A 24,846-nucleotide genomic window follows, 5' to 3' on the forward strand; every position below is an offset into this window, starting at 1 on the left:
AGTGAGCAGAGCTGCTATGTTAAGGCAAAGAAAGCTGCCTGGAGGAGGTGGACTTTGCATAGGAGCTGAGAAGCCTAAACTGTGGAGGAAGAGGGAAAACAAGCAGGTGATGTCCATATTGGGGTTGTTGCTTAAGAAAAGCCATTCTAGAAGGGGGACTTGGCTCAGGAGCTGTTGTGTATTTCTCTCTGGGGGTTCCTAGATTCCATTTGGAGAAAGAGAAGCCTGGAAATAGGTCTCCGTAGACTTTTTGGGAGTATTCTTAATGGGAGTTAATTTTGTAGGAGCCTCGGGCTGGGGTTCCTGGCATCTGTGCACCCAGGGTCTTGAAGGACAGCAAAGTGGACCCAGGGTTGGGTGAGGGATGAGGAGGGGCTGGCAGGTGCAAAGGATGAGCATGGATCTGGTGGCCCAGGACCTCAGAGGATCTATTGCCCGGGTCAGCTCTCAGGTGGTGAGTGGTGACGTGTGGCGGACTCAGTCCTAAGCAGGTGGCAGCTGAGTGCTGAGTGTTTCTGGTGTTGCCCTGAGGCTTTAGTAACCTGCCCCTTCCCTGTGGCCCTGCCCACCACTCCCCACCGAACACAGCGCACCAGCTCCTCTTTCATCCCCTCATCCTTGGCTCCTTCCTGCCTCTTGCCAGTTAAGAGCCCTGGGTGGCTGAGTCCTTAGGCTGTACCAGGGACATGGATGGTGGGCCAAGGTCGAGGAAGCCAGAGGCATCCGCTCATCCTGCTGGGAGTCCTGAAAGTAGGGTGCTCCCCCATAGAGTTGGTGGGAGAGGACTGGGCCCAGGCAGGGCCCTCCACCTCCGCTGCCGGGCAGCCCTGCACAGCCTGTGAGCCCCCCTTCCCCGCACACAGGATAGTCGTGATGCCCATCGCCCGGGAGTTCTCTCCGGACCTGGTCCTGGTGTCGGCTGGGTTTGATGCTGCCGAGGGTCACCCGCCCCCACTGGGTGGCTACCATGTTTCTGCCAAGTGTAAGGAGGCCCCTGCTAGGGGGGCGGCAAGGGCATGAAGGTGGGCCGGGGGGGTGGGCAGCGCTGCCCAAGTCAAGAGGGAGGTGACAGTGGCTGGCCCAGGGCCATGAGCATGGGACGGGGATCATGCACAGGTCAGGTCGGTTCATTGAGGAAGGCCTAAGTCACACCTGGGGACTCAAGTCCCGCAGACTGGAGGCTCGGTCACAGGACTTCTCCCACCCTGTGTCCTTCCCAGGCTGGGCGGGCAGCTTCTCCTGGGCGGGGGTGGATGGGAGGAGCAGAGTTCTCAGAACAGAGGGAGCCCACTCAGCAGTGCAGAGCCTGGAGGACAGGGAGGAATATGGTGTGTCTCAGTGGAAAAGACATGGGCTGGAGTCCCTACCCCGGGTTCGAGTCCTCGCCCTGTCACTTACTAGCCACCCTTAACCTCACTGAGCATTCAGTGAGGCACACTAATAGGATTCACAGGGGGTTCCATGTGAAAGCCATCGGTAAAGTAGAGATTTGTCACCTGAGTCACTCTTTCTAAGGGAGGAGCCAAGCAGGGAAATAACAGAGGTAGAAGGGGCTCCCCTCCTCTACCCCGGCCCCTCCTAACCCTCCTCATCTACCTTGTAGGTTTTGGGTACATGACGCAGCAGCTCATGAGCTTGGCCGGAGGTGCGGTGGTGCTGGCCCTGGAGGGTGGCCATGACCTCACAGCCATCTGTGATGCCTCCGAGGCCTGTGTGGCTGCTCTTCTGGGCAACAAGGTGAGGTGCCCGCCCTCGATCCGTGCATCTGTGGGGCAGGCAGTCCAGTTTTCCCAGGAGCAGCCCAGGCAGCAGGCAGTTGGGGCGCCTCCCTGGGGGCTTGCCGATGGGCAGGGTAAGGGTGGCCAGGCCCGGACTGAGGGGAACAGAATGGATGCCTCTTCTTTGGGTCAGACCTCAGGTCAGTGTCCCCTGCCCCAGGCAGAGCCAGGAGCACATGCCTATCTGAGCCTGGAAAGCGAGGGCCCTGGGATGGGGGAGAGCTGGGCCTGTGGGTCGCTGTGAGGCAGGCAACTGATGCATGCCTTCTTCTGTAGGTGGATCCCCTCTCAGAAGAAGGCTGGAAGCAGAAACCCAACCTCAATGCCATCCGCTCCCTGGAAGCTGTGATCCGAGTGCACAGTGAGTGTGGAGAGAGGACACGGCTGACCCCAGACTTGGGGAAAACTCGGGGGTCTGTTGCCCCCAGGGACCAGAGCCCCAGGTCTTCCAACCCCAGCCAGCCCAGGGGAGCTGCTGCTGCTTTGGAATAGGCATTCTGTAAAGTACCCCATAGTAATGGGGGGCAGGCGCCCCCACAGGTGAATACCCTCAGAGCCTTCCAGATGGACTCAGCAGGGATGGGCAGACGGTGGGGACCAGGCAGGACTGGCTTCCCTTCCCCAGCTGCTGCCCTAGGCCAGGGCCCTGCCCCCAGCAGCACTCAGGCCTCGTTTGTGGAAGAGCTTGTTCCCATCCTGACCCTCAGTTCTGGCCACAGGGTCTTAGGAACTCCACCTGCTTTGGGAGCTGAGTCCTAGGTTAACCCCACATTTGGAAAGCACTTTAAATTTTCAACTTCAGCTCAGCATCTATGGAGCACTTTATATGCTACCCATGATCTGTGTAGTGTGTGTGTGTGTGTGTGTGTTAGTTGCTCAGTCATGTCCACCGCTTTGAGACTCCATGGACTGTAGCCCACCAGGCTTCTTTGTCCATGGAATTCTCCAGGCAAGAATACTGGAGTGGGTTGCCATTTCCTCCTCCAGGGGATCTCCCTGACCTAGGGATCAAACCTGGGTCTTCTGCATTGCAGGCATATTCTTTACCATCTGAGCCACTGGGGAAGCCCCATGATCTGTGCTAGGGATACAAAATGAATAAAACAGATTTCCCACACCTGGGCTCGGCATGGGGTCATACATGACACTGAAGGTGCTGCTATACTTGGCATGGAGCCCTCACAGAGCTGGCCAGGCTCTGTGCTGGGCATGTTCCATGGACATTATTTCTCACAACAGTAGGCAAGATGGTCATGTCCACGGTCTAGATGGGGCAGTGGGAGCCCCGGGCAGATAAGTGACTTCCGACGGCCACACAGAGCGGCCGCAGTGTTGACCGGCTCTCCCTTCTGTGTCCTTCCCACCTCCCCTGTCCTGTGCTGGGCTGAGCATTGCTGGGGTCTTCATGTGAGGGGGACCCTGCGCTCCAGGAGGCTGGGACTCAGGGCTCTATGAGGTCACTGTGATGCAGACCCCATCCAGGGGAAAGAGGCCCAGATGGTGCTCATGGGAGCCCTATACCCATGGGAATGGGTCAGCCGTAGGGGTGGGGGAGTGGCCTGGGTTTTGTGAGAGCTCCTCACAGCACACTGAACCCTCACTTTCTCACGGTTGTGGGGATCAAGTTGGGGAGGGTGTTGTGTGGAGGTGGAGGCAGCTGAGAACTGAGCCCATGCTGAGGACACGTCTGCTACTCTGGGCCTTTGGCCTGAGATGTGCAGCCTCAGTACCAGTCTAGTAAATGTGGCTGGCAGGTGGGGAGCCTCGTATCCCTGACCCTTCTGAATCAGCTTCTTGTCCAGGTGAATACTGGGGCTGCATGCAGCGCCTGGCCTCCCGTCCAGACTCCTGGGTGCACAGGGTGCCAGGGGCCGATGCAGAAGAAGTGGAGGCAGTGACGGCGCTGGCATCCCTTTCCGTGGGCATCCTGGCTGAAGAGCGGTAAGAGCCTGGGCTGACAGCCCCTCCCCTGCGGGGATCCCCCCAGGTCCCGGCACAGCCACTCCAGGCTTCTCAGGAAGCTGGGCCCCGGCCCTCCCTGCAGCCCCAAGCGCTCTGGCAGCACCACCCTTGTCCCTCTCCCAGGACCTCAGGGCAGCTGGTGGAGGAGGAGGAACCCATGAATCTCTGAGGCTCCAGAATGGATCTGCCACCCGCTGCACCCCGCCCTGCCCTACCCCGCGGACCTGGTTCTCCTCCAACTTCTGGCAGCAGTACCGGTTCCCGGGGTCTTCAGAGATCCTTCGGGCAGGTAGTCGGGGCCAGAGAACAGCCTTGACAGTCACCCCAAGGACCCTGAGAAGGCCCGGGGTCTAGGACAGGGACCAGAGGACCTTGGAGAAGGCAGGCTGCGCAGCCAGCCGGGCCCCGGTAGGCCTCTCCCCAAAGCAGAGTCTACCCCTCTGGGTCCCGGCCCCCGGCTGGGCCCGGCTCCTCAGGACCGCACAGAGGAGGACTGGCTCAGCTGGGCCCAGCCCGTAACCACTATTCTAGGCTCTGTAGACCCCGGACTTTGCACACAGCCCCAGGCTTCACACAGAAATGTGAACGTGGCCTCTGCCAGAGTGGCCCTTCCTAGGCTCTGGGGGCTGGAGTCGGGGGAGGATGGTTAGGAGGAGCTGAGGGGTCCCATGTCCCTGGGTGCAGGGGAGTTCCTCCTCTCCTGCTCCCTCGGATGACTCTGGAAGCTTCCTCCCCACCACGGGGCAGTGAGGCAAAGCCCCCTCTGAGAGCAGGCACGGCAGGCCTCCCATCTGGGCCCTGCCCCTGCCAGAGGACTCCCTGCGTCGACCATCTCAGTGCCCTGGTGGAGCAGACAGGTGCTCTTGGAGTTCCGTGCTTCCTGATCCAATGGTGCCAAACCCTTCATCTCTCCTCAGAAGCACAGCATGACCCCCCCAGGGCTCCCTCAGTCACCATGCCCCCCTCCATGAGCCTTCTCTCTTTCTGGGGTCTCCTGGACCCCAGATGACTCTTGCCCTACATAGGACTAGCTTGGCTGAGGGGAGAGTGGGTGGGAGAGTGGATGGAAGACATGGGGGAGGGGGAGGCTACCCTGGCACAGTCTTCGAGGCTTCTGGGGTTGAGGCCTGGGGCCAAGAAGGAAAGTATTTGTGTGTATGTGTGTGTGCGCGCGTGCATGCACGCGTGTGCGAGTGAAAGAGAGGGAGTGTGTGTGCGTGCAAGTGCGTGTGTCTTCCCCAAGACTATACCCTGTGTATGTATGCATGTTTTTGTAAAAAAGGAAAAAAATGGAAAAAAATCTGAACAATAAATGTTTTATTTGCTTTAAAGGTGCATGTGAAAGGGCCTCGGGGGGATGAGGGCTGGGCAGTGGGCCTGCAGCTACACAGCAGTTTATACCTTATTCGACGTGGAAGAGAAGGGACGGGTTGGGCTGGCAGGCAGCTCCCTCCAGCTCCTTGATATGTGGCAGCTGCCTTGCAGGAAGAATCTATCCTGAACTCACCCTGGCTGCCCCCGCCTGCCCCACCTCTGGGTAACAGGGAGGCGGCAGCTCTGGGTCCACAGACAGAGGACTGGTTAAGGGGTGGGGGACATGGAGGCCTGCAGACCCACTCACTCGGGCTTCCCTAAAGAATCTCAGTCCCAAGTGGGACTGGTAAGTCACGTCAGGTAAGTCACCTCCTGGGGCCTCTGTTTATCAGCTGAAGTCTCCTGAAATAGACACTGTTGCGTTCCTGCCTGCTCTAATGTACCTTGACTCCTTAAGCATCTACTGAGCCTAGAAGAGAGAATGGTGAGGCTACAGGACTGGGCACGCTCACCCACTGTGAGGTGCTGGGGCTGCCGGCACCTGTCTTGACAGTTCCGAGATGGCCAGGCTTCTTCAGGCAGCAGAAGCAGCAGCCTTGTTAGCTAGAATCTGGCCCCAAGTCTTCGGAGCCTGGAGAACACAAGGAAAGCATGTTCATCCATTCTGTCCTGGCCTCTTGGGCGACAGGCACTCAGTCCCACAGGCATTGCTGAAGCTGTGCCCAAGGGCATCCTCACCCTGGCTGGGGGTGTGTTGAGAGGGCTGGGGGTGTGCTGCTGGCCTGGGGGTTCCCCCATGGGGAGTCCCTCAAGTAGGACCAGAGGGAGAGAACCTCCTCTATTACAGAAATGGCTTACTTAATGAGACAACTGGAGAGCCCTCCCATCCCCACCCTTCCCACCCACTGCTCCCACAGTCCATCCGGCAAGAAAGCACTGGAGGCTGGCTGATACAAATGGCTGCTGTATTTTTGCTAAAGTGACAGTGACACAGATAAGGCAAAGAGCTGAGGGGCAGGACGCATCGGGTGGGAAAGGGGTGGACCGTGCAAAATGGCAGCCGAAGAAAAGATTAATGCGGCCCCTTCCCTCCCGAGTGCGGTGAGCCCTTGGGCCAGTGTATAGGTGGTAAAGCAGATTTTGTCCTTTGGAAGGGAGATTTTGAAAGATAAAAAGCTCTCATGAAGGGCAGCTGGCAGGGGCAGTGGGGGTGGGGTGCGTCTGGGGGCTGCAGTGACTCGGGTGCCAGGAGGAGCAGGTGTGAGAAGACTGAGTGGAAATGTTGGGCTATAGAAGCCTCACTTGAGAGTTTCTTCTAGCCCAATCTGCTGCCCCCTTCCCCAAAGCCCTTTAGGGGGCAGGAGCACCTCCCCCAAGACCTTGAGTCTGGCCTCATTTGGGGCATCCTGCTCTGATGTACGTGGTGAAGGGGCAACGGCTCTAGCACAGTCTTGGAGCCAGTGCTGTGGGAACAGAGTGGGGAGAGGGACACTGAACTCCCCCCAGGTCCCCAGGCCTTGGGAAAAGACAGCCAATGTCACCCACCCCTGGGACCAATGAGTTCAACTACCTGACACTTGGGGGACACAAGGATGGGGGTGCTGGGATAGGGGGTTGAGAAGCCTTTACTAGAGACCCCTTATTTGACCTGACCTCCCCAGGGTCCCACCCTGCCTGAGGGAGAGGGCCCAGGGCAGCAGAGACCATACTGCCTGCCCCTGGGCCCCAGGCACGGCCTCCATTGCCTTGACTGTAGCCCTGGCCTGCTTACAAAGACTGCCCGCTGAGTGCTAAGAAAATAGAGCCACGTTTTAAAGGTCTAAAGCTGCCCTCCAGCCAGGCTGATGAGCAACACGGCGGGGCCCCTCCCCACAGCAGCCAGGGCTCCCCCAAAGGGGACAGGACAGCTTCAGAAACACCATCCGTCCTCCTGCTGTAGATTTTCCGCCTCAGTTCTGGGGTTCCCAGGGGGTGTACAAGTCCGCCTGATGTCTCAGAGGCTGAGTCCAGGTCCTGAGGACCATCAGGGTGCAGAACCCTCATCCCGTGGGGTCAGAAATCGCTGAGGATGCTAATGTCAGCAAAGTCAGCCCGGTAGCGGTGGGCGTAGAGGCTAAGCAGGAAGGCCCACTTGAAGGAAATGAAGCTCCAAACACAAGAGAGGTAGTAGCTGTTGGGGTCTGTGAGGCCTGCAGGGCAGAAGAATCCAACTGTGACTTTCAAGAGGACCTTGCCCTTGACCCCTAGCCACCATGCCACAAGCCCCAGGCCATTCTTCCCCACAGTCTCCAACAGAGGCTGAACCGATCCAGTGGAGAGATTAGGTGTAATAGAGGTTCCAGAGCATTCAGAGTTTGCTAGCAGGAAGCAGTGGGGATGAGGCTAGGTCAGGGCTGGCTAATCACAAGTCTGTATCATCATCCACCCTGCTATTGTGACACTGACCTTAGACCTCTACTTTCCAATCTGCTTCAGCATCGGAGCGGGCAGGAAGGGCCTTTGGCTCCTTGCTTACTGCAGCCACCAGGGGGCGCTCCCATCCCGGAGCTGGGCAGGAGGCTTAAAGGTACTGCTAACCACACACTCCTGGATGCTGACTGCAGCTCACACTTACCCCTTCTAACCCAGAGGCTGGGGTGGGGGGGTCCATTCTCCCCACTTTAACAATGAGGAAACCTCGGTACAGGGAAGTTAAGTGATCTGCCCAGTCCTGTGGGCATAAACATTGGACGTAGCAAGATAATCTGGGGTCTCCTGAGCGCCCCACCCAGCGGCCCGCCCACTCTCTGCCGCGGCGTAAGCCCTTACTCTGGTGTCCAGTGATGGCCAGCACCAAGAAGGTGCAGAACGTGGCGACGGAGACGGCCGAGAACAGCACGCCCACGAAGAAGAAGCCGCGCAGCCCCTTGAGCCACGTCCTCCAGTAATCCTGCATGTACATCACGTGCGTCACCAGCACCCACAGCGCCAGCACACCTGCCGGGGAGAGACCGAAAGAGGCTCAGGCGGGGGCCCTTCCGTCCTCACATGCCGACCCCCAGGGCCCTGCGGGTCCCCCCAGACCAGACTGTTCTCACAAAAAAAACAGTAAGGTAGTATGGGCCTTTTCTCTGTCCCTGTTGAGCGGAGTTTGCTGGAGTCCACAGTGGCCTGCGATGTAAAGAGGACATGAATGCAAAAGCAGCTGAGAGATTCTGGCTGCCTCCCAGTAAGCCAGACATTAAAGAGATTTGCAAAAATATGAAACCATGTCATCGTTCTCCCTAGTTTTTTGTTTGTTTTGGAAAACCTGAGTATTTCTTACCAAAAAAAAGTTACTTATCACAATGTTATTTTTAGTATTATAGTTTAAAATGGTTAAGAATTTTTAATTCCTCAGTATTAATTTCTAATACAGTACATATTGATAGATATAACCCACATCAACAAAATTTCCTTGGGGTTTCCCCACATTTTAAGAGCATAAAGGGGTCCTGAAGTCAGAAGGTTTGGGGACCACTGCAGTCCAACCTGCTTTCCAAGGACTCCCTACTACCCAACCTGGGGCCACAGATGTGGGGGCACTGCTCCCACCCTGGTGCTCCTCCTGGGCTTCCCAGGTGGCTCAGCGGTAAAGAATCTGCCTGTGATGCAGGAGACGCAGGTTCCATCCCTGGTTCGAGAAGATCCGTTGGAAAAGGGAATGGCAACCTACTTCAGTATCCTTGCCTGGAGAATCCCATGGACAGAGGAGCTTGGGGGCTAAAGTCCATAGGGTCACAAAGAGTCAGACATGACTGAGTGACTAGCACTTCTTCTGATGCTCCTGCTCCCTCACCTTCAGAGGCCACCACCACCACATTGAAAGGCTAATGGCGTGGGCAGTGGGGCTCTTCCCAAACTCCATGTATTGGTTTTACGGGATGGGGAGGCCCAGTGGTAAAACCCCCAGGACCACCCAGTTCCCACGTGGCCTTCTTCTTGCTCTTGGCCAGACTCCATTTTATTTACTTATTTGGCTGTGCCATGTGGCATTCAGGCTTGTAGTCTCCTGACCAGGGATCAGTCCATGCCCCCGGCAGTGGAAGCGTGGAGTCTTGATCACTGGACTGCCAGGGAAGTCCCCTGCTAGACTCCATTTCCTAAGTTGTTTGCTGAAAGGGCAGGCCAGTTGCCCCCAGCTGGTCATAGGTTTGCCCTCTGGGCCTGGCTGGGCTCTTCCCCTCCAATGCCAGCTGCCAGTCAGCCAATACAATGAGTGCCCTCTGTGCCAGGCGCTGCCTGCCACCGCAGCCCAAAGAGAGAAGCAAATATTAATTCCATTGGCAAGGGTCTGGGGCAGAGCTGCAGGGTCCCGACAAGGGAGGAATGAGGAATGAGGCAGAGTCAGCTGTGTGGAGGCTGCTGTATCCTGAGAGTCAGGAGGCCTTCCAGAAAGTGAGCCGCACACACTACACGCAGAGGGGCACTGGGAGGCTGGGGGAAGCGGTGGTCAGCTCTGGCAGGGGAGAGAGGGAGGGGAAGCAGATAGGGAGATCGGGGTGGGGGAGAATGCTTTGACTGAATCTACGATATTTAAGGGAGTTCACTAAATTGTCTATCCCTTTTTATGAGCCTGAAATATTTCATAATATTTTTTTAAGTTGGGGGAAAATAAGAAGGTGGAGGGGGAGTCATCACAGATCTCTGCTCTGGTTACCACCTCAGAAGCTGTCACAATTCAGGCAGCCTGGCAAGGGACAGAGAACCACGAGGCTGCCAGCCAGGAAGCCTGGGCTTGGCACTGCAGGGCTGCTCGTGACTCTCAGAGCCTCCACATCTGAAAGAAGGGACGCCCGAAGTTCCCACCAACCTGGAAACTGGGTGACACAAGGCTCCCTGCTAGTGAGGACTCACCTCCGCCAACACCTGCGGCTTCCTCTCCCATGGTGTTTGACCCACGCTCAACCCCTACTTCCCTCAGGGGTTAGGGATCTGGAATGTAGCCCTAGAGTCAGGTTGAGCCAGGACAAGCATGTCCTCATCCCTGCCTAGGCAGGAAGCGGGTCCAGGCCAGAGAAGGACAGAATACCAACCCCCCAGCTTCTGCGTACGTCTTCCATGATCTGAATGGATGCTGTGCTAGTCACCCTTCCCAGAAATCTTTCCCAATCATCTCACGTGCATCCTAAGTGTTCACTGGGGGAGCTGTTTGGTTTCTTAAAGGGCCCTAGGAAGGAAGGGTATTGTCACTATGCACATCCAAGCAGCCGTCAGATGGGCACCTCTGTGACAGCTCCTCTTGCCCTCTGTCACCATGGAGGGGCTGAAATAGATGGCTCTCTGATGTTTTACACTTAAAGATTCTGGAAGCCAGCTTAGGGGAAAAATAAGGAGGTCAGAGCGATTCCCCTGTGACTCAGCAATCTCTGGGTTAGGAAACGCTGAAATAAGGGCCTGTGAGATGCCCTCTCTTAGTCTACTAGCTGTGCTCCAGCAGTGCCTCCCAAACACCCATGTATCCACCCCCACATCCATCCATGTAGTAAAAAGGGCTGAGCAGGAAGAAGAGGAAGACGACCATTCAGGGTGTTCCAGATCCCAGCTCTCCGTTAATAAGCAGGCACAACCTGCCCCCACCTCTCACTTCCCCTGCTCACAGGCCTGGCCTCCAGATAAACACCAGCCACATCTGGAAGCAGGCCCATCCCCACTCATCCTGGTTCCTGCCTCTGCCCATAGAAGAGGGACCGCCCCTAACTCCACCCAGGTGGTCAGTGAGGCAGCAAGAGTCCCCAGGGTCCCTCCCTCGCCTCAGCCCTGCTCCCTTCCCTGGGACACTCTAGACTGCAGGAAGCCTGGTCTGCATGACTCGGGGCAGAGCGGATAGTTTCCTCACCCAGCTGCGTGTCCATGCCAAACCTCACTCCTTGCTCCAGCCCATCTGCCTCAAGGAGTAGGGCCCTGCTTGGCTTGGGGCATCAAAGGCACACAGCTGGTCAGTGAAAGAACCCCCAGTGGCTGGGTTAGAGGTGAGGAGCCAGGAGGAGACTGGGGGGCCCACAGGGAAACGCAGATGAGTGAGCCACTGAACATGGGGCCCCCTCTGTTCCCACACCCCTCTCCCCACCCCAGCTTCTCTCACTCAGCTCACGGGAAGAACCTAGAGCCCGCTAGATACCCAGCCAAGCTTTCCAATCTTACTCTATTTTGGTCTACTAGACCTAGAGTCAGTCTTCTTCCCAAGGGTTCCCAAGCAAAATCATTTCTCCAGCTTCTCAAGCCACTTCTTCCCGGACAACCACCAGGATCAGGGAGAGTGGGTCTCCACCCAGGCACATTTTCCCAGGGGCTCCAGGAAACCAGCACCCCCCAGCAGCCCCGCCCGGCACACAGGGGAAGGAGTGCGCTGGGGCTGCCCTCTGGTGACTCGGCAGTTTCTGAAAATGCCAAGTCAGAAGTGGGGTGCTCACAAATCTGCTGATGATTCTCCCCAAAAGAGGAAGAGGCTGACTGGCTGCAGACACTCTCAGCACTCATTCACGTGGAGCGGGCGTGTGGCCCTCACTGCCCCTCCCCCACCTGCCCCGCTGCTACCACGAGGGCCACAACCACGGCCGCCGCTCCCACCATCACTGGGCATCTTCGGTTCTGCAATGGCTGTCAGGGAGGTGCCAGGATCCTGCCCCAGCTGTTGCTGCCCTCACACCTCTCCCTGCACGCAACTCCATACATAGCTGGCCTGTCTTGGAGGCTAAGGGATGTCTTCAGGGAGGGAGAGAAGGCAGGACTGGGTTAGAGGGAAACCCTGGGACTCCCCAGGGCTGCCCCCCAACAGGAAGCTGCAAGATGGGTGATTCAGGGAGAGGACAGACAGCTGTTACATTCTAGACCTGAATGGGGGCCTCACACAACACGCCTGTCGGCAGCATCTCCTCCCATTCCTAACAGAAGAGGAAACCGAGCCCAGGAGGCATTGATGTGCCTATGGTCACACGCCTCCATGGGGCTCACTCCATCAGGTCAGACTCCACACACCCAGCTCAGATTCCAGGGGTGGCCCTTCCTCCTCAGCCCCAAGCAGCCCCCTCCTGTCAGGTCTCATCAGGGCAACCCCTGGGTCTCACCTGAGGAGTCACCCCGCCATCCAGAGGGGAAAGCAGCAGGGCCGAGGGAAATGGGAATACTCTACAGGGACAAGAGAACCAGGAGGAGCATGGCAGGCGGGGGGAGCGGGGTGCAGAGCAGAAAGGGGCCAGGGGACTGCAGATAACTGAGCAGAGGTGGGCAGGCTCCCCCCAGGAGGACAGGAACCCACAGGTGGGGAGTCCACGCGGGCATGAGGAGCAGCCCAGCCGGGTACCCACTCACCTTCCTTGGAGACCCCCAGTGCTCGGCTTGGCATTGCTTAGGCTGCGGTAACCTATGCCCCTCTTACAAGGCAGAAACCCCACCTCCGTTCCTTCTCTATCCAGATCATAGTCAGTAAGCTTCAGGGCAATGAGCAAATCTAGTTATTTTTAGTTAGTCCATTTAGGGCTCTTCTGGCAGAGTTTAGTTACCAATAAGATCATCCTAATGTAGAAGCATTATCCTCACATGTACTTTTTTCCCAGAGTGTTTTCCCACACATATTATTTCATGGAGGTGTGTAACCCTGGGTAAGCTATTTATTTACACTACGCCTCAGTTTAAGCCTGACCTGTAAAATGGACACAGGAATAATGACTAATTAAGGATTAAATGAGATGACAGAAGCAGTTTGCTTAACAGGGTGCCCGACACATAGAAAGCGTTAAAAAAAAAAAAAAAAAGTGAGCAAGTAGAAAAAATATGTTTCGTCTTCTCACCAACTCTACAACACAGAGAAGTGAACAACATGCCCAAAGATGCAGAGCGAGCACAGCATTGGTAAGCATGGGACCTCCACCAGCGCGCTGACGCTCTCAACACCAGTGCTAGCCTCCTCTGCCCTACTGGAGGCACAGAAAGGGAGGCCGGCGGGGTTGAACGGACCTTGACTCAGGAGCCACAGCTCCTGAGGGTGGCACGGAGACACCGACGTGGTGGAAAGAAAACGTCAATTTCCCTCAAACCCCTAGCGCAGTCCTGAGCCCCCGCTGAGGACTCTGCCGGGGCTGGGCTCCACCCTGGAAGGAGGCAGCCGGGCTTCCCCGGGAAACCCAGCCCTCCTTTCCACTGACTCCTTCTCCGCGCTCACCCAGCCTCCAGGGAAGGGGCGCGGATCCCCCAGAACAAGTGCGTGTGTGTTTGGGTGTCTTCACACCTGGCCGCCCATAGGAGGTGGCGAGGGCAGCGGGCGCACAGGGGCGCTGTCACCGAGGCACAGGGTGGAGAGCGGACGGGCTAACCTGGGGGCTGCGGGGCTGGTGAAAACGGCAGAGGCGGGACATCGGGGCCCTGGACCTGGGGCGGGCATTGGGTCCCCGAGGTCCCCTAGGGATGCCCAGAAGCCCGGGCCCACGAGGGGCCTGCTCTGCCCACGGCCAGTCTTGGGTAAACACGCCACCCACTCCCCGGGGAAGCGCCGCCAGGGAGGAGCTTCCCGGAGCAGCCGCCGGCGCCTCCCCGCAGCCGGGCGCCCGAGCCGCGGGAGCCGGACCCCAGCGCCCCCCGCGCGCCCCGGGGTACCTGCGAGCCCCCCCATGGCCGCGGTGCCCGGCTGTCTGTAGACCACCGTCCAGACGAGGAAGATGGAGAAGCCGGCCACGGAGCTGAGACCCGAGTAGGCGGCGCGAAGGCCGAGCTGCAGGCGGGACGGGGCCATAGGGCTGCGGGCTGCGGGCGCCGGGCGCGGAGGGCGAGCGCGGCCGCTGGTCACAGGTGCAGGGCCCGGAGCCGGAGCGGGGAGCCGTGAGCCGAGCCGGAGCCGCCGGCCGCCCGCGCTCCGCCCCCGGCCCGCCCCCTGCGTCGCCGACACAGCGCCCTCCCCGGCCGGAGGCCGCCCGCGCCCGGAACCACCGCGGCGAGCGCGTCCTGGGCTTGCCTGCAGTCTGCAGCCCGGATCTCTTGGGGATGCCGCCTTAAAGGGCAGGTTCTGGGGCCCGTCGTCTGAGCTACAGTATCAGGATATTTAGGCCTCGGCGGGGCCCGGAAACACTCAGCTCTACAAACCAGCTGCGGTATTTGCTTTTAAAGTTTATCACGTTCTCGTTTAAAATTTCAGATGTAAATTTCTCGTTAAAAATCAATTATAAAAAATTAAGATATAGGAAATTACACAGCGAATATGATTGCTTTCGCGCCTATCTATCCATCAGGTTCCCTCCTCAGGCGTTAAGCAGTCTCAGCAGATGCTTCTCTCGGAACCCTTCTCGTCTTCTGACCTCAGGCTCCTTCCCGTCAAGGACAGCTCCTTTCTTTCATCTCCACAAGCGTACCCTTCCCACCCAAAATCTACCCGAACGCCACTTGCATCAGAGTCAGACAAAGCCAAGGAAGAGACTGGAATCTGTAGCAGGTGTGTACTGAGCTACGGCTGCGGGCCCAGCGCCATGCTGGGAGCCCGCAGGGAAGATCAAAATGTAGCACACGGAGCCCTCAAACACTTAAAATATAGTGGAGGAGGTTCATCGCATACTGGCACGAAGTAAGTATCCAATATACCTTGTATTTATTTCTTTTCCCTGCTGTAGCAAATTACCACAGATCTAGTGGCTTCAAACAACACAGATTTATTATCTCACAGTTCCCTAGGTCAGGTGTCCAAAAGTGGAACTCAGAGGGCTAAAATCTAGGGGAGGGCAGTGCAGCCTTCCTTTTGGAGGCATGAGGGGAAAAGCTGTTTCCTTGCATTTTTCAGCTTCTAGAGCTGCCCACATCCCTTGATTCCTGAGTGTCTTCGAAGCCAGCTCCATCTTCAAAGCCAACAGTCACACCACCTAGACCTCTGTTTCTGTCATTACATCATCTTTACTTTCTCACTAACTCTGCGGCCTCCTTCTTTTCCCTTATAGGGACCCTTGTGACTAAGAACCTGGATAATCCAAAGGAATTTCCCTGTTAAGATCCTTAACTTAATTACACCAGCAAAATCCCTTTGGCATGTGAAGCAATAAATTCACAAATTCTGGGGATCAGGACACTGACATCTTCAGATCAGATCAGATCAGTCGCTCAGTCGTGTCCAGCTCTTTGCGACCCCATGAATTGCAGCACACCAGGCCTCCCTGTCCATCACCAACTCCCGGAGTTCACTGAGACTCACGTCCATCGAGTCAATGATGCCATCCAGCCATCTCATCCTCTGTCGTCCCCTTCTCTTCCTGCCCCCAATCCCTCCCAGCATCAGAGTCTTTTCCAATGAGTCAACTCTTCGCATGAGGTGGCCAAAGTACTGGAGTTTCAGCTTTAGCATCATTCCTTCCAAAGAAATCCCAGGGCTGATCTCCCTCAGAATGGACTGGTTGGATCTCCTTGCAGTCCAAGGGACTCTCAAGAGTCTTCTCCAACACCACAGTTCAAAAGCACCAATTCTTCGGCACTCAGCCTTCTTCACAGTTCAACTCTCACACCCATACATGACCACAGGAAAAACCATAGCCTTGACTAGACCGAACTTTGTTGGCAAAGTAATGTCTCTGCTTTTCAATATGCTATCTAGGTTGGTCATAACTTTTCTTCCAAGGAGTAAGCGTCTTTTAATTTCATGGCTGCAGTCACCATCTGTAGTGATTTTGGAGCCCAGAAAAATAAAGTCTGACACTGTTTCCACTGTTTCCCCATCTTCTATTTCCCATGAAGTGATGGGACTGGATGCCATGATCTTCGTTTTCTGAATGTTGAGCTTTAAGCCAACTTTTTCACTCTCCACTTTCACTTTCATCAAGAGGCTTTTTAGTTCCTCTTCACTTTCTGCCATAAGGGTGGTGTCATCTGCATATATGAGGTTATTGATATTTCTCCCGGCAATCTTGATTCCAGCTTGTGTTTCTTCCAGCCCAGCATTTCTCATGATGTACTCTGCATATAAGTTAAATAAACAGGGTGACAATATACAGCCTTGACGAACTCCTTTTCCAATTTGGAACCAGTCTGTTGTTCCATGTCCAGTTCTAACTGTTGCTTCCTGGCCTGCATACAAATTTCTCAAGTGGCAGGTCAGGTGGTCTGGTATTCCCATCTCTTTCAGAATTTTCCACAGTTTATTATGATCCACACAGTCAAAGGCTTTGGCATAGTCAATAAAGCAGAAATAGATGTTTTTCTGGAACTCTCTTGCTTTTTCGATGATCCAGCAGATGTTGGCAATTTGATCTCTGGTTCCTCTGCCTTTTGTAAAACCAGCTTGAACATCTGGAAGTTCACGGTTCACATATTGCTGAAGCCTGGCTTGGAGAATTTTGAGCATTACTTTCCTAGCATGTGAGATGAGTGCAATTGTGCGGTAGTTTGAGCATTCTTTGGCATTGCCTTTCTTTGGGATCGGAATGAAAACTGACCTTTTCCAGTCCTGTGGCCACTGTTGAGTTTTCCAAATTTGCTGGCATATTGAGTGTAGCACTTTCACAGCATCATCTTTCAGGATTTGAAATAGCTCAACTGGAATTCCGTCACCTCCACCAGCTTTGTTCATAGTGATGCTTTCTAAGGCCCACTTGACTTCACATTCCAGGATGTCTGGCTCTAGGTCAGTGATCACACCATCGTGATTATCTGGGTCATGAAGATCTTTTTGTACAGTTCTTCTGTGTATTCTTGCCATCTCTTCTTAATATCTTCTGCTTCTGTTAGGTCCATACCATTTCTGTCCTTTATCGAGCTCATCTTTGCATGAAATGTTCCTTTGGTATCTCTGATTTTCTTCAAGAGATCCCTAGTCTTTCCCATTCTGTTGTTTTCCTCTATTTCTTTGCATTGATTGCTGAAGAAGGCTTTCATATCTCTTCTTGCTATTCTTTGGAATTCTGCATTCAGATGTTTATATCTTTCCTTTTCTCCTTTGCTTTTCACTTCTCTTCTTTTCACAGCTATTTGTAAGGCCTCCCCAGACAGCCATTTTGCTTTTTTGCATTTCTTTTCTATGGGAATGGTCTTGATCCCTGTCTCCTGTACAATGTCACGAACCTCATTCCGTAGTTCATCAGGCACTCTATCTATCAGATCTAGGCCCTTAAATCTATTTCTCACTTCCACTGTATAATCATAAGGGATTTGATTTAGGTCATACCTGAATGGTCTAGTGGTTTTCCCTACTTTCTTCAATTTAAGTCTGAATTTGGCAATAAGGAGTTCATGGTCTGAGCCCACAGTCAGCTCCTGGTCTTGATTTTGCTGACTGTATAGAGCTTCTCCATCTTTGGCTGCAAAGAATATAATCAATCTGATTTCGGTGTTGACCATCTGGTGATGTCCATGTATAGAGTCTTCTCTTTTGTTGTTGGAAGAGGGTGTTTGTTATGACCAGTGCATTTTCTTGGCAAAACTCTATTAGTCTTTGCCCTGCTTCATTGGTGGCCCATTATTCAGCTATCACATCTCTCTGGAATGTCATCTCCATTAACAGCAACTGTGCCTCTTTCATTCACACCAACACATAAAAGAGTTTCCAGCACATCAAATCCCCTTGGAAAACATTTGTTGAGTGGATGAATGTGAGTGAATGAAGGTAAGAATTAAATAACAATAAAGGAGATCATATACAAGAAATGTAGTCAGGACATGATTAGTTGCCAAGTGAATGATGTAAACCACATTTGCCTCACTTTTTTTTTTTTTTGGCAGCACTGGATCTTCATTGCTTTTTCACAGGCTTTCTCTAGTTGTGGCAGGTGGGGGCTACTCTTCTTTAGGGTGCAGGGGCTTCTCATTGCGGTGGCTCCTCTTGTGGAGCACAGGAGAAGAAGGCTCTAGCGTGCCAGCTCAGTAGTTGTGGCCGGGGCTTAGTTGCTCTGAGGCATGTGCCGTCTTCCTGAGACCAGGGATCTAACAACATTGACAGGCAGATTCTTATCCTCTGAGCTACAAAGGAAGTATTTGCTTCACTTCTGAATAGTCTGGGGAGCTTCTTTAAAAAAAAAAAAAAAAAAAAAAGACCCCAGAATCCACCTCTGCCTTATTAAGTTTGAATCTTGGAAGTATATTTTTTTTTTTAATGAGAAGTGATTTTAATTTGGTGAGCTTGGTATCCAGCCCTCCTTTGGGAGCTGTGGATGGAGGGAGTTACTGCTGGCTGTTCCGAGGAGGGAGCAGGCCCTGTGGTCCAGAGTGCACTGCCGTGGATGACTTCAGAGCTGGCCTGCAGGGCAGCGCTCCATGCAGTGGGAGCAGCCTGGGTGACAGCCCAGAAGGAAGAAAGAGTGTGGCAGGTTTGGGAAACTGTAAGTAGTTTGTGGTCTGTGGGTGATGTAAAGGGTTTTGAGGTTGGAATTATTCTGAACGAAAATGGCCTTGCTTGCTCTTCTTAGAAGGTTTCCCCCTCTCTGTGGAGCCAGGGGAGGGAAGTAACAGTTCTGTGTTTAAGAAATGTGGCCAGGGTAATAGTGTGAGGATGAACTTCCTTTGAAAAGACCAGAAAGCGGAGAGGCCATTCAAATCCTTCATCTCCCTATGCTTTAGTTGTCCCATCTGTAAAATGCAGACAGCTGTGTTGTTCGCTTCAAAGTATTTTGTGAGGAGTCAGCGCTTAGAAGAATGACTAGTATGCAGCAGGTTCTTCATAAACACCAGCGAGTATGGTTAGTAGCAGTGGAAAGGCTGTGAGGGCAAGAGATGGTGAGGGGAGAATGAAAGGTGGTTCAGGCTGAGTCAGCGAGAATGGGGAAGAGGGAACTGATTCAAGAAATATTTATGCTATTTGAACCTTAAGGTCAGGTAGCAATTAACTAGCTGGGGAGATAGAAAGGAGGAGAGCAAAAATATTTATGAATGCACATGTCAGGACTATTGGAGAGGAGTGAACAAACTCGTTACACTGGAGAGTGAGGTTGTGCAAGAAAATAACGAGAGATAATTATGTAACAGTAGCTTGGGCCCAGAATATAACACAAGAAGATTAAAAGCAGACTGAAACTTTGGCTTAACTGTGAAAGCAATAAGGAGCTGTTGAAGAATTTCATGCTCAGATGCGGTTACCACTTACTATGTCACATGAGTAGGTTTCCCCTAACTCAGGAGAACTTTCTGCCCAGAGGAAAATAATTTTCTATATCTGCCCTCTCTACACTGGTAGCTACTGGTCACATGTGGCTGTTGAGTATTTGATATGTACCTAATATGACTTTTGAACTGTGGTGCTGGAGAAGACTTTTGCGAGTCCCTTGGACTGCAAGGAGATCCAACCAGTCCATCCTAAAGGAGATCAGCCCTGGGTGTTCATTGGAAGGACTGATGCTGAGGCTGAAACTCCAATACTTTGGCCACCTCATGCGAAGAGTTGACTCATTGGAAAAGACCCTGATGCTGAGAGGGATTGGAGGCATGAGGAGAAGGGGACGACAGAGGATGAGATGGCTGGATGGCATCACCAACTCGATGCACATGAATTTGGGTGAACTCTGGGAGTTGGTGATGGATAGAGAGGCCTGGCATGCTGCAATTCATGGGGTCCTGAAGAGTCGGACATGACTAAGCGACTAAACTGAACTGAACTGAATATGACTGAAGAACTAAATTTTTAATTGATTTTAATCTAAATGGCTACACATGGCTTATTGTTGTTCAGTTGCTCAGTTGTGTCTAACTCTTTGTGACCCCATGGATTGCAGCATACCAGGATTCCCTGTCCTTCACTATCTCCTAGAGTTTGCTCAAACTCATGTCCCTTAAGTCAGTGATGCCATCCAACCATCTCATCCCCCTCTGTCACCCCCTTCTCCTCCTGCCCTCAATCTTTCCCAGCATCAGGGTCTTTTCCAATGAGTCAGCTCTTCACATCAGGTGGCCAAAGTATTGGAGCTTCAGCATCAGTCCTTCCAATGAATATTCAGGTTTGATTTCCTTTAGGATTGACTGGTTTGGTCTCCTTGCAGTCCAAGGACTCCCAAGAGTCTTCTCTGGCACCACAATTCAAAGGCATCAATTCTTTGGTACTTAGTCTTCTTTATGGTCCAACTCTCACATCCGCAACAACTGCTGGAAAAACCATAGCTTTGATTATGCAGCTTTTTAATATGCTGTCTAGGTTTACTATACTGTCTAGGTTTGTCATAGCTTTTCTTTCAAGGAGCGTCTTTTAATTTCGTGGCTGCAGTTATCATCTGAAGTGATTTGGGAGCCCAAAAAATAAAATCTGCCACTGTTTCCACTTTTCCTTCATCTATTTGCCATGAAGGGATGGGACCAGACACCTAGTGGCTAGTGGCTACACATGGCTAGTGGCTGCCATATTAAGCAGCACATTAGACAGTACAGGAACCTCTCAGAATCTCTGCTGCTCTATCTGCAGGGTGGGAATGATGTGTAATCAGCTTGTTACAGCAACTGAGAAATATTGAGATGCTGAAGTTAAAGTACTCAACGCGGTAATCTGACAAATTATTATTGCCATTTTTGAAATTGTTGTTATTGTTATTACTGAACAGGGATAGCACAACAAAAACCATGTCTTAGGAAAGATTATTTAGACTTTAGTATCCAAGTTAGATTTGATGGGAAAAGAAAATTGTAGAGGGGAAAGCATCCACAATGCTATTTTAATGATATGATGTGGGATAAAGATCTTATCTGGGGACTTTCCTGGTGGTCATTTAGACTCTGAGCTCCCAATGTAGGGGGCCTGGGTTTGATCCCTGGTCAGGGAACTAGATCCTGTATGCCACAATTAAAATATCCTGCACACCGCAACAAAGATTGAAGAGCCTATATACCACAACTAAGACCTGGAGCAGCCAAATTAAAAAAAAAAAAATCTTACCTGGAGAAAGGCCAGGAGAAGGCGAAAGCATGGAAGGATTATGAAGCTGCAAAGCACACAGGTGTGCATCACACATGCTCTTCTCCCCACATCAGCTTCCCTTCCAAGGGGCTTTCAGAGAGCGAGCTCTCATTGCAATCCTAACTCAAGAAAACACCACCCCCCTCACCCAACATCCCTAAGAGAGGCAGCCACTCTCCCTGCCTGTGGCAGAGACCAGCAGTGCTCATCATGAGCATCTCTTTTTCTGGCCCATGACCTACTGAATTGGAACTTTGAACATGTCCCAGTTTCCTTGCAGTTAAGTTGATGCTATTAGAGAAAGTTCTGAGCGTTGGAATCAAAGCAGAAGCAATGTGCCCCATTTCCAGGCTGGACCCATACAGTCTCCTGTGCACCGTGCATTCCCTCTTCCCATTCTGTGATGATTTTAGAAGCCACATGTTGAAGACAGCTGTGCCACATGACAGAAAGAGCCTGGGACCCTTAAATGAATGAATGAATGAACAGAACTACGCACTCCATTCCCCAGACCCTCCCTGGACTGTAATATGAATGAAAAACACTTTTTGTGTGTGTGCACTAAGTCACTGAGATTTCAGCCTTGTTACAATTAACCTCATTACCCTAATTTACCATCCCTCATTCCATTTTAGGTCATGTAAACATCTCTTACATGCATAACCTCTGATGTCACTTTTTTATTGGACCACATCAATATTAAGACAGACTCCTAACTCCCACCCATAGGCATCTTGTCTCCTAAGACATTTCTTTCTCACTCCTCCTAAGCAGGCACATTCCAGACATAGATCTCCTCCCACAATGCCGACTCACTGGAAAAGACCCTGATGCTGGGAAAGATTGAGGGCAGGAAAAGAGGGTGACAGAGGATGAGATGGTTGGATGGCATCATTGACTTGATGGACACGAATTTGAGCAAACTCTGGGAGCCAGTAAAGGATAGGGGAGCCTGGCATGCTGCAGTCTATGGGGTGGCAGAGTTGGACATGATTGAATGATTGAACAACAACAGCACAATGCTACCGAGCTATACGCCAGTTGATTGAGTTTATTGGATGTGTCAGGGCTTCCTCCTCGCTGCTTCTTAATCCCCACATGGAGGGAACTCTGATGTCCTTTGGGATATATCCTTATTCACTATGGCTTCACCCCTATGTCCAATTCATTAGCAAGCACAGTTGGGTCTGCCCTCTCTTTTCTCTCTGTCCCCATGCTTAGTCTAAGCACCATTGTCACTACCTACCCTTCTGCAGCAGCTCCCTAACCCATCTTCCTCTGCTCCTTCTTGCCCCTCCAGTCCACTCTGCAGCCAGCAGCTGGACTGGTCTTTTAAAGATAACAACCAGAATACAGCTCTGCTACTGCTACTGCTAAGTCACTTCAGTCGTGTCTGACTCTGTGTGACCCCATAGACGGCAGCCCACCAGGCACCCCAGTCCCTGGGATTCTCCAGGCAAGAACACTGGAGTGGGTTGCCATTTCCTTCTCCAATGCATGAAAGTGAAAAGTGAAAGTGAAGTCGTTCAGTCGCGTCCGACCCTCAGCGACCCCATGGACTGCAGCCTTCCAGGCTCCTCCATCCATGGGATTCTCCGGGCAAGAGTACTGGAGTGGGGTGCCATTGCCTTCTCCGAGAATACAGCTCTCCCCTGCTTAAATCCCTCAATATTTTCCGTAGCAATTCAGGTAAGCAAATCAGAGCCTTGCCAACTCCAACCAGTCTCACCTCTGCCCATTTCTGTTCAGGTACACTGGTCTTCTTTCTGTTTCTTGAGTGTGCCAAGGTTGTTCCTGCTCTAGGATGTTAGTAACTTTGTGTTTAGAAAGCTCTTCTCTCTCTCTTTTTTTTTGGCCATGCATTGTCACCCTGCTTATTTAACTTATATGCAGAGTACATCATGAGAAATGCTGGACTGGAAGAAGCACAAACTGGAATCAAGATTGCTGGAAGATATGCAGATGACACCACCCTTATGGCAGAAAGTGAAGAGGAACTAAAAAAGCCTCCTGATGAAAGTGAAAGAGGCGAGTGAAAAAGTTGGCTTAAAGCTCAACATTCAGACAACTAAGATCATGGCATCTGGTCCCATCATTTCATGGGAAATAGATGGGGAAACAGTGGAAACAGTGTCAGACTTTATTTTTCTGGGCTCCAAAATCACTGTAGATGGTGACTGCAGCCATGAAATTAAAAGACGCTTACTCCTTGGAAGGAAAGTTATGACCAATCTAGATAGCATATTGAAAAGCAGAGACATTACTTTGCCAACAAAGTTCCATCTAGTCAAGTCTATGGTTTTTCCAGTGGTCATGTATGGATGTGAGAGTTGGACTTGAAGAGAGCTGAGCGCTGAAGAATTGATGCTTTTGAACTGTGGTGTTGGAAAAGACTCTTGAGAGTCCCTTGGACTGCAAGGACATCCAACCAGTCCATTCTAAAGGAGATCAGTCCTGGGTGTTCTTTGGAAGGAATGATGCTAAAGCTGAAATTCCAGTAGTTTGGCCACCTCTTGCAAAGAGTTGACTCATTGGAAAAGACTCTGATGCTGGGAGGGATTGGGGGCAGGAAGAGAAGGGGATAACAGTGGATGAGATGGCTGGATGGCATCACCAACTTGATGGACATGAGTTTGGGTAAATTCCAGGAGTTGGTGATGGACAGGGAGGCCTGGCATGCTGCAGTTCATGGGGTCGCAAAGAGTAGAACATGACTGAGTGACTGAACTGAACTGAACTGAACTGTGGCAAACGGGATGAAGTAAAAAGTAGTGAAAGTGTTAGTCACTCACTTGTGTCTGACTCTTGTGACCTCATGGATTATAGCCCGCCAGGTTCCACCATGGGATTCTCCAGGCAAGAATACTGGGGTGAGTTGCCATTCTCTTCTCTAGGGGATCTTCCTGACCCAGGTATCGAACCTGGGTCTCCTACATTGCAGGCAGATTCTGTACTGTCTGAACCACCAGGAAAGCCCAGCAAGCAGGATGTGGGATCCTAGTCCTTGACCAGCATCTAACCCACACCCCAAGCAGTGGTAGTGTAGAGTCCTAACTACTGGACTGCCAGGGAAGTCCTGGAAAACTCTTCTCTGAGTGCTCATAAGATTGATTGTTCATCATTCAAGCCTCAGGTCACATGTTACTTCATCAGAGAGGCAATCCTGTCCTTATTCTCTAAAGTACAGCCCCTACTAGGAAAAGGCAGTGGCAACCCACTCCAGTACTCTTGCCTGGAAAATCCCATGGACAGAGGAGCCCGGTAGGCTGCAGTCCATAGGGTCGAGAAGAGTCGGACATGACTGAGCAACTTCACTTTCACTTTTCACTTTCATGCATTGGAGAAGGAAATGGCAACCCACTCCAGTGTTCTTGCCTGGAGAATCCCAGGGACAGTGGAGCCTGGTGGGCTGCCATCTATGGGGTCGCATAGAGTCGGACACAATTGAAGGGGCTTAGCAGCAGCAGCACAGCCCCCTACTCTGTCTTACACCTTGTGATAAGTGACATCTTATCACTACATGAAATTGTCTTATGTATTTGTTTAATCTTTTCACCCTCACCCTTGCCATCCCATTTAATATAAACCTCCACGAAGGCTGCTAAGTCACTTCAGTCGTGTCCGACTCTGTGCGACCCCATAGACGGCAGCCCACCAGGCTCCTCCATCCATGGGACTTTCCAGGCAGGAGTACTGGAGTGGGGGGCTTTATCTGTTAGGGCCCAGTTCCTCTAGTTTTGTCTGGGACTGTGCTGAGTTTACCATCACAGGTCCAACATTTCAAGAAATCCCTGAGTCTATGGAAAACTCTCATGGTTAGAGGTCTTATTGCCTGCCATGATCACTTCTGAATTCCCAGTTCCTAGTGTAATGCCAGGGGCTTAGGTAGGGACTCAATAAATATTTGTTCTGTAACTAAAGGAAAGAATGGCCAGCTGT

The 24,846-nt window shown here is 52.5% G+C and overlaps 2 protein-coding genes and 1 long non-coding RNA gene across 11 annotated transcripts in view; 2 read left to right on the forward strand and 1 right to left on the reverse strand.

The window, feature by feature from the left end:
* HDAC7 (histone deacetylase 7) overlaps window positions 1-5,071 on the forward strand; it is a 36,781-nt gene extending 31,710 nt beyond the window's left edge. For all 8 annotated transcript variants that reach the window (XM_061416329.1, XM_061416330.1, XM_061416331.1 and 5 more), the window contains 5 exons: window positions 864-982; window positions 1,604-1,737; window positions 2,055-2,139; window positions 3,581-3,719; window positions 3,864-5,071. In XM_061416329.1, the coding sequence (XP_061272313.1) occupies window positions 864-982; window positions 1,604-1,737; window positions 2,055-2,139; window positions 3,581-3,719; window positions 3,864-3,909 (523 nt within the window). In that variant the 3' untranslated portion in view covers window positions 3,910-5,071. The remainder of the gene's footprint in view (window positions 1-863; window positions 983-1,603; window positions 1,738-2,054; window positions 2,140-3,580; window positions 3,720-3,863) is intronic.
* A 931-nt stretch (window positions 5,072-6,002) lies between these two features.
* Window positions 6,003-13,928, reverse strand: SLC48A1 (solute carrier family 48 member 1). Its single transcript, XM_061416343.1, has 3 exons — window positions 13,665-13,928; window positions 7,863-8,030; window positions 6,003-7,243 (listed from the first exon to the last, which is right to left on the reverse strand). Exons 1-3 carry the CDS (start codon window positions 13,798-13,800, stop codon window positions 7,107-7,109), a joined length of 441 nt encoding a protein of 146 aa, XP_061272327.1. The 5' UTR covers window positions 13,801-13,928; the 3' UTR covers window positions 6,003-7,106.
* On the forward strand, window positions 13,917-24,835 carry LOC133247477 (uncharacterized). 2 transcript variants are annotated; one of them, XR_009736392.1, is made up of 4 exons: window positions 13,917-14,155; window positions 14,294-14,622; window positions 18,153-18,352; window positions 22,801-24,835. It is a non-coding gene; the product is annotated as an uncharacterized LOC133247477 (long non-coding RNA). The 2 variants fall into 2 exon arrangements; XR_009736391.1 differs by lacking the exon at window positions 18,153-18,352.
* Window positions 24,836-24,846: the final 11 nt, after the last annotated feature.

Source organism: Bos javanicus, chromosome 5 (assembly GCF_032452875.1).
Source record: "Bos javanicus breed banteng chromosome 5, ARS-OSU_banteng_1.0, whole genome shotgun sequence".
Classification (NCBI taxonomy): Eukaryota; Metazoa; Chordata; class Mammalia; order Artiodactyla; family Bovidae; genus Bos; species Bos javanicus.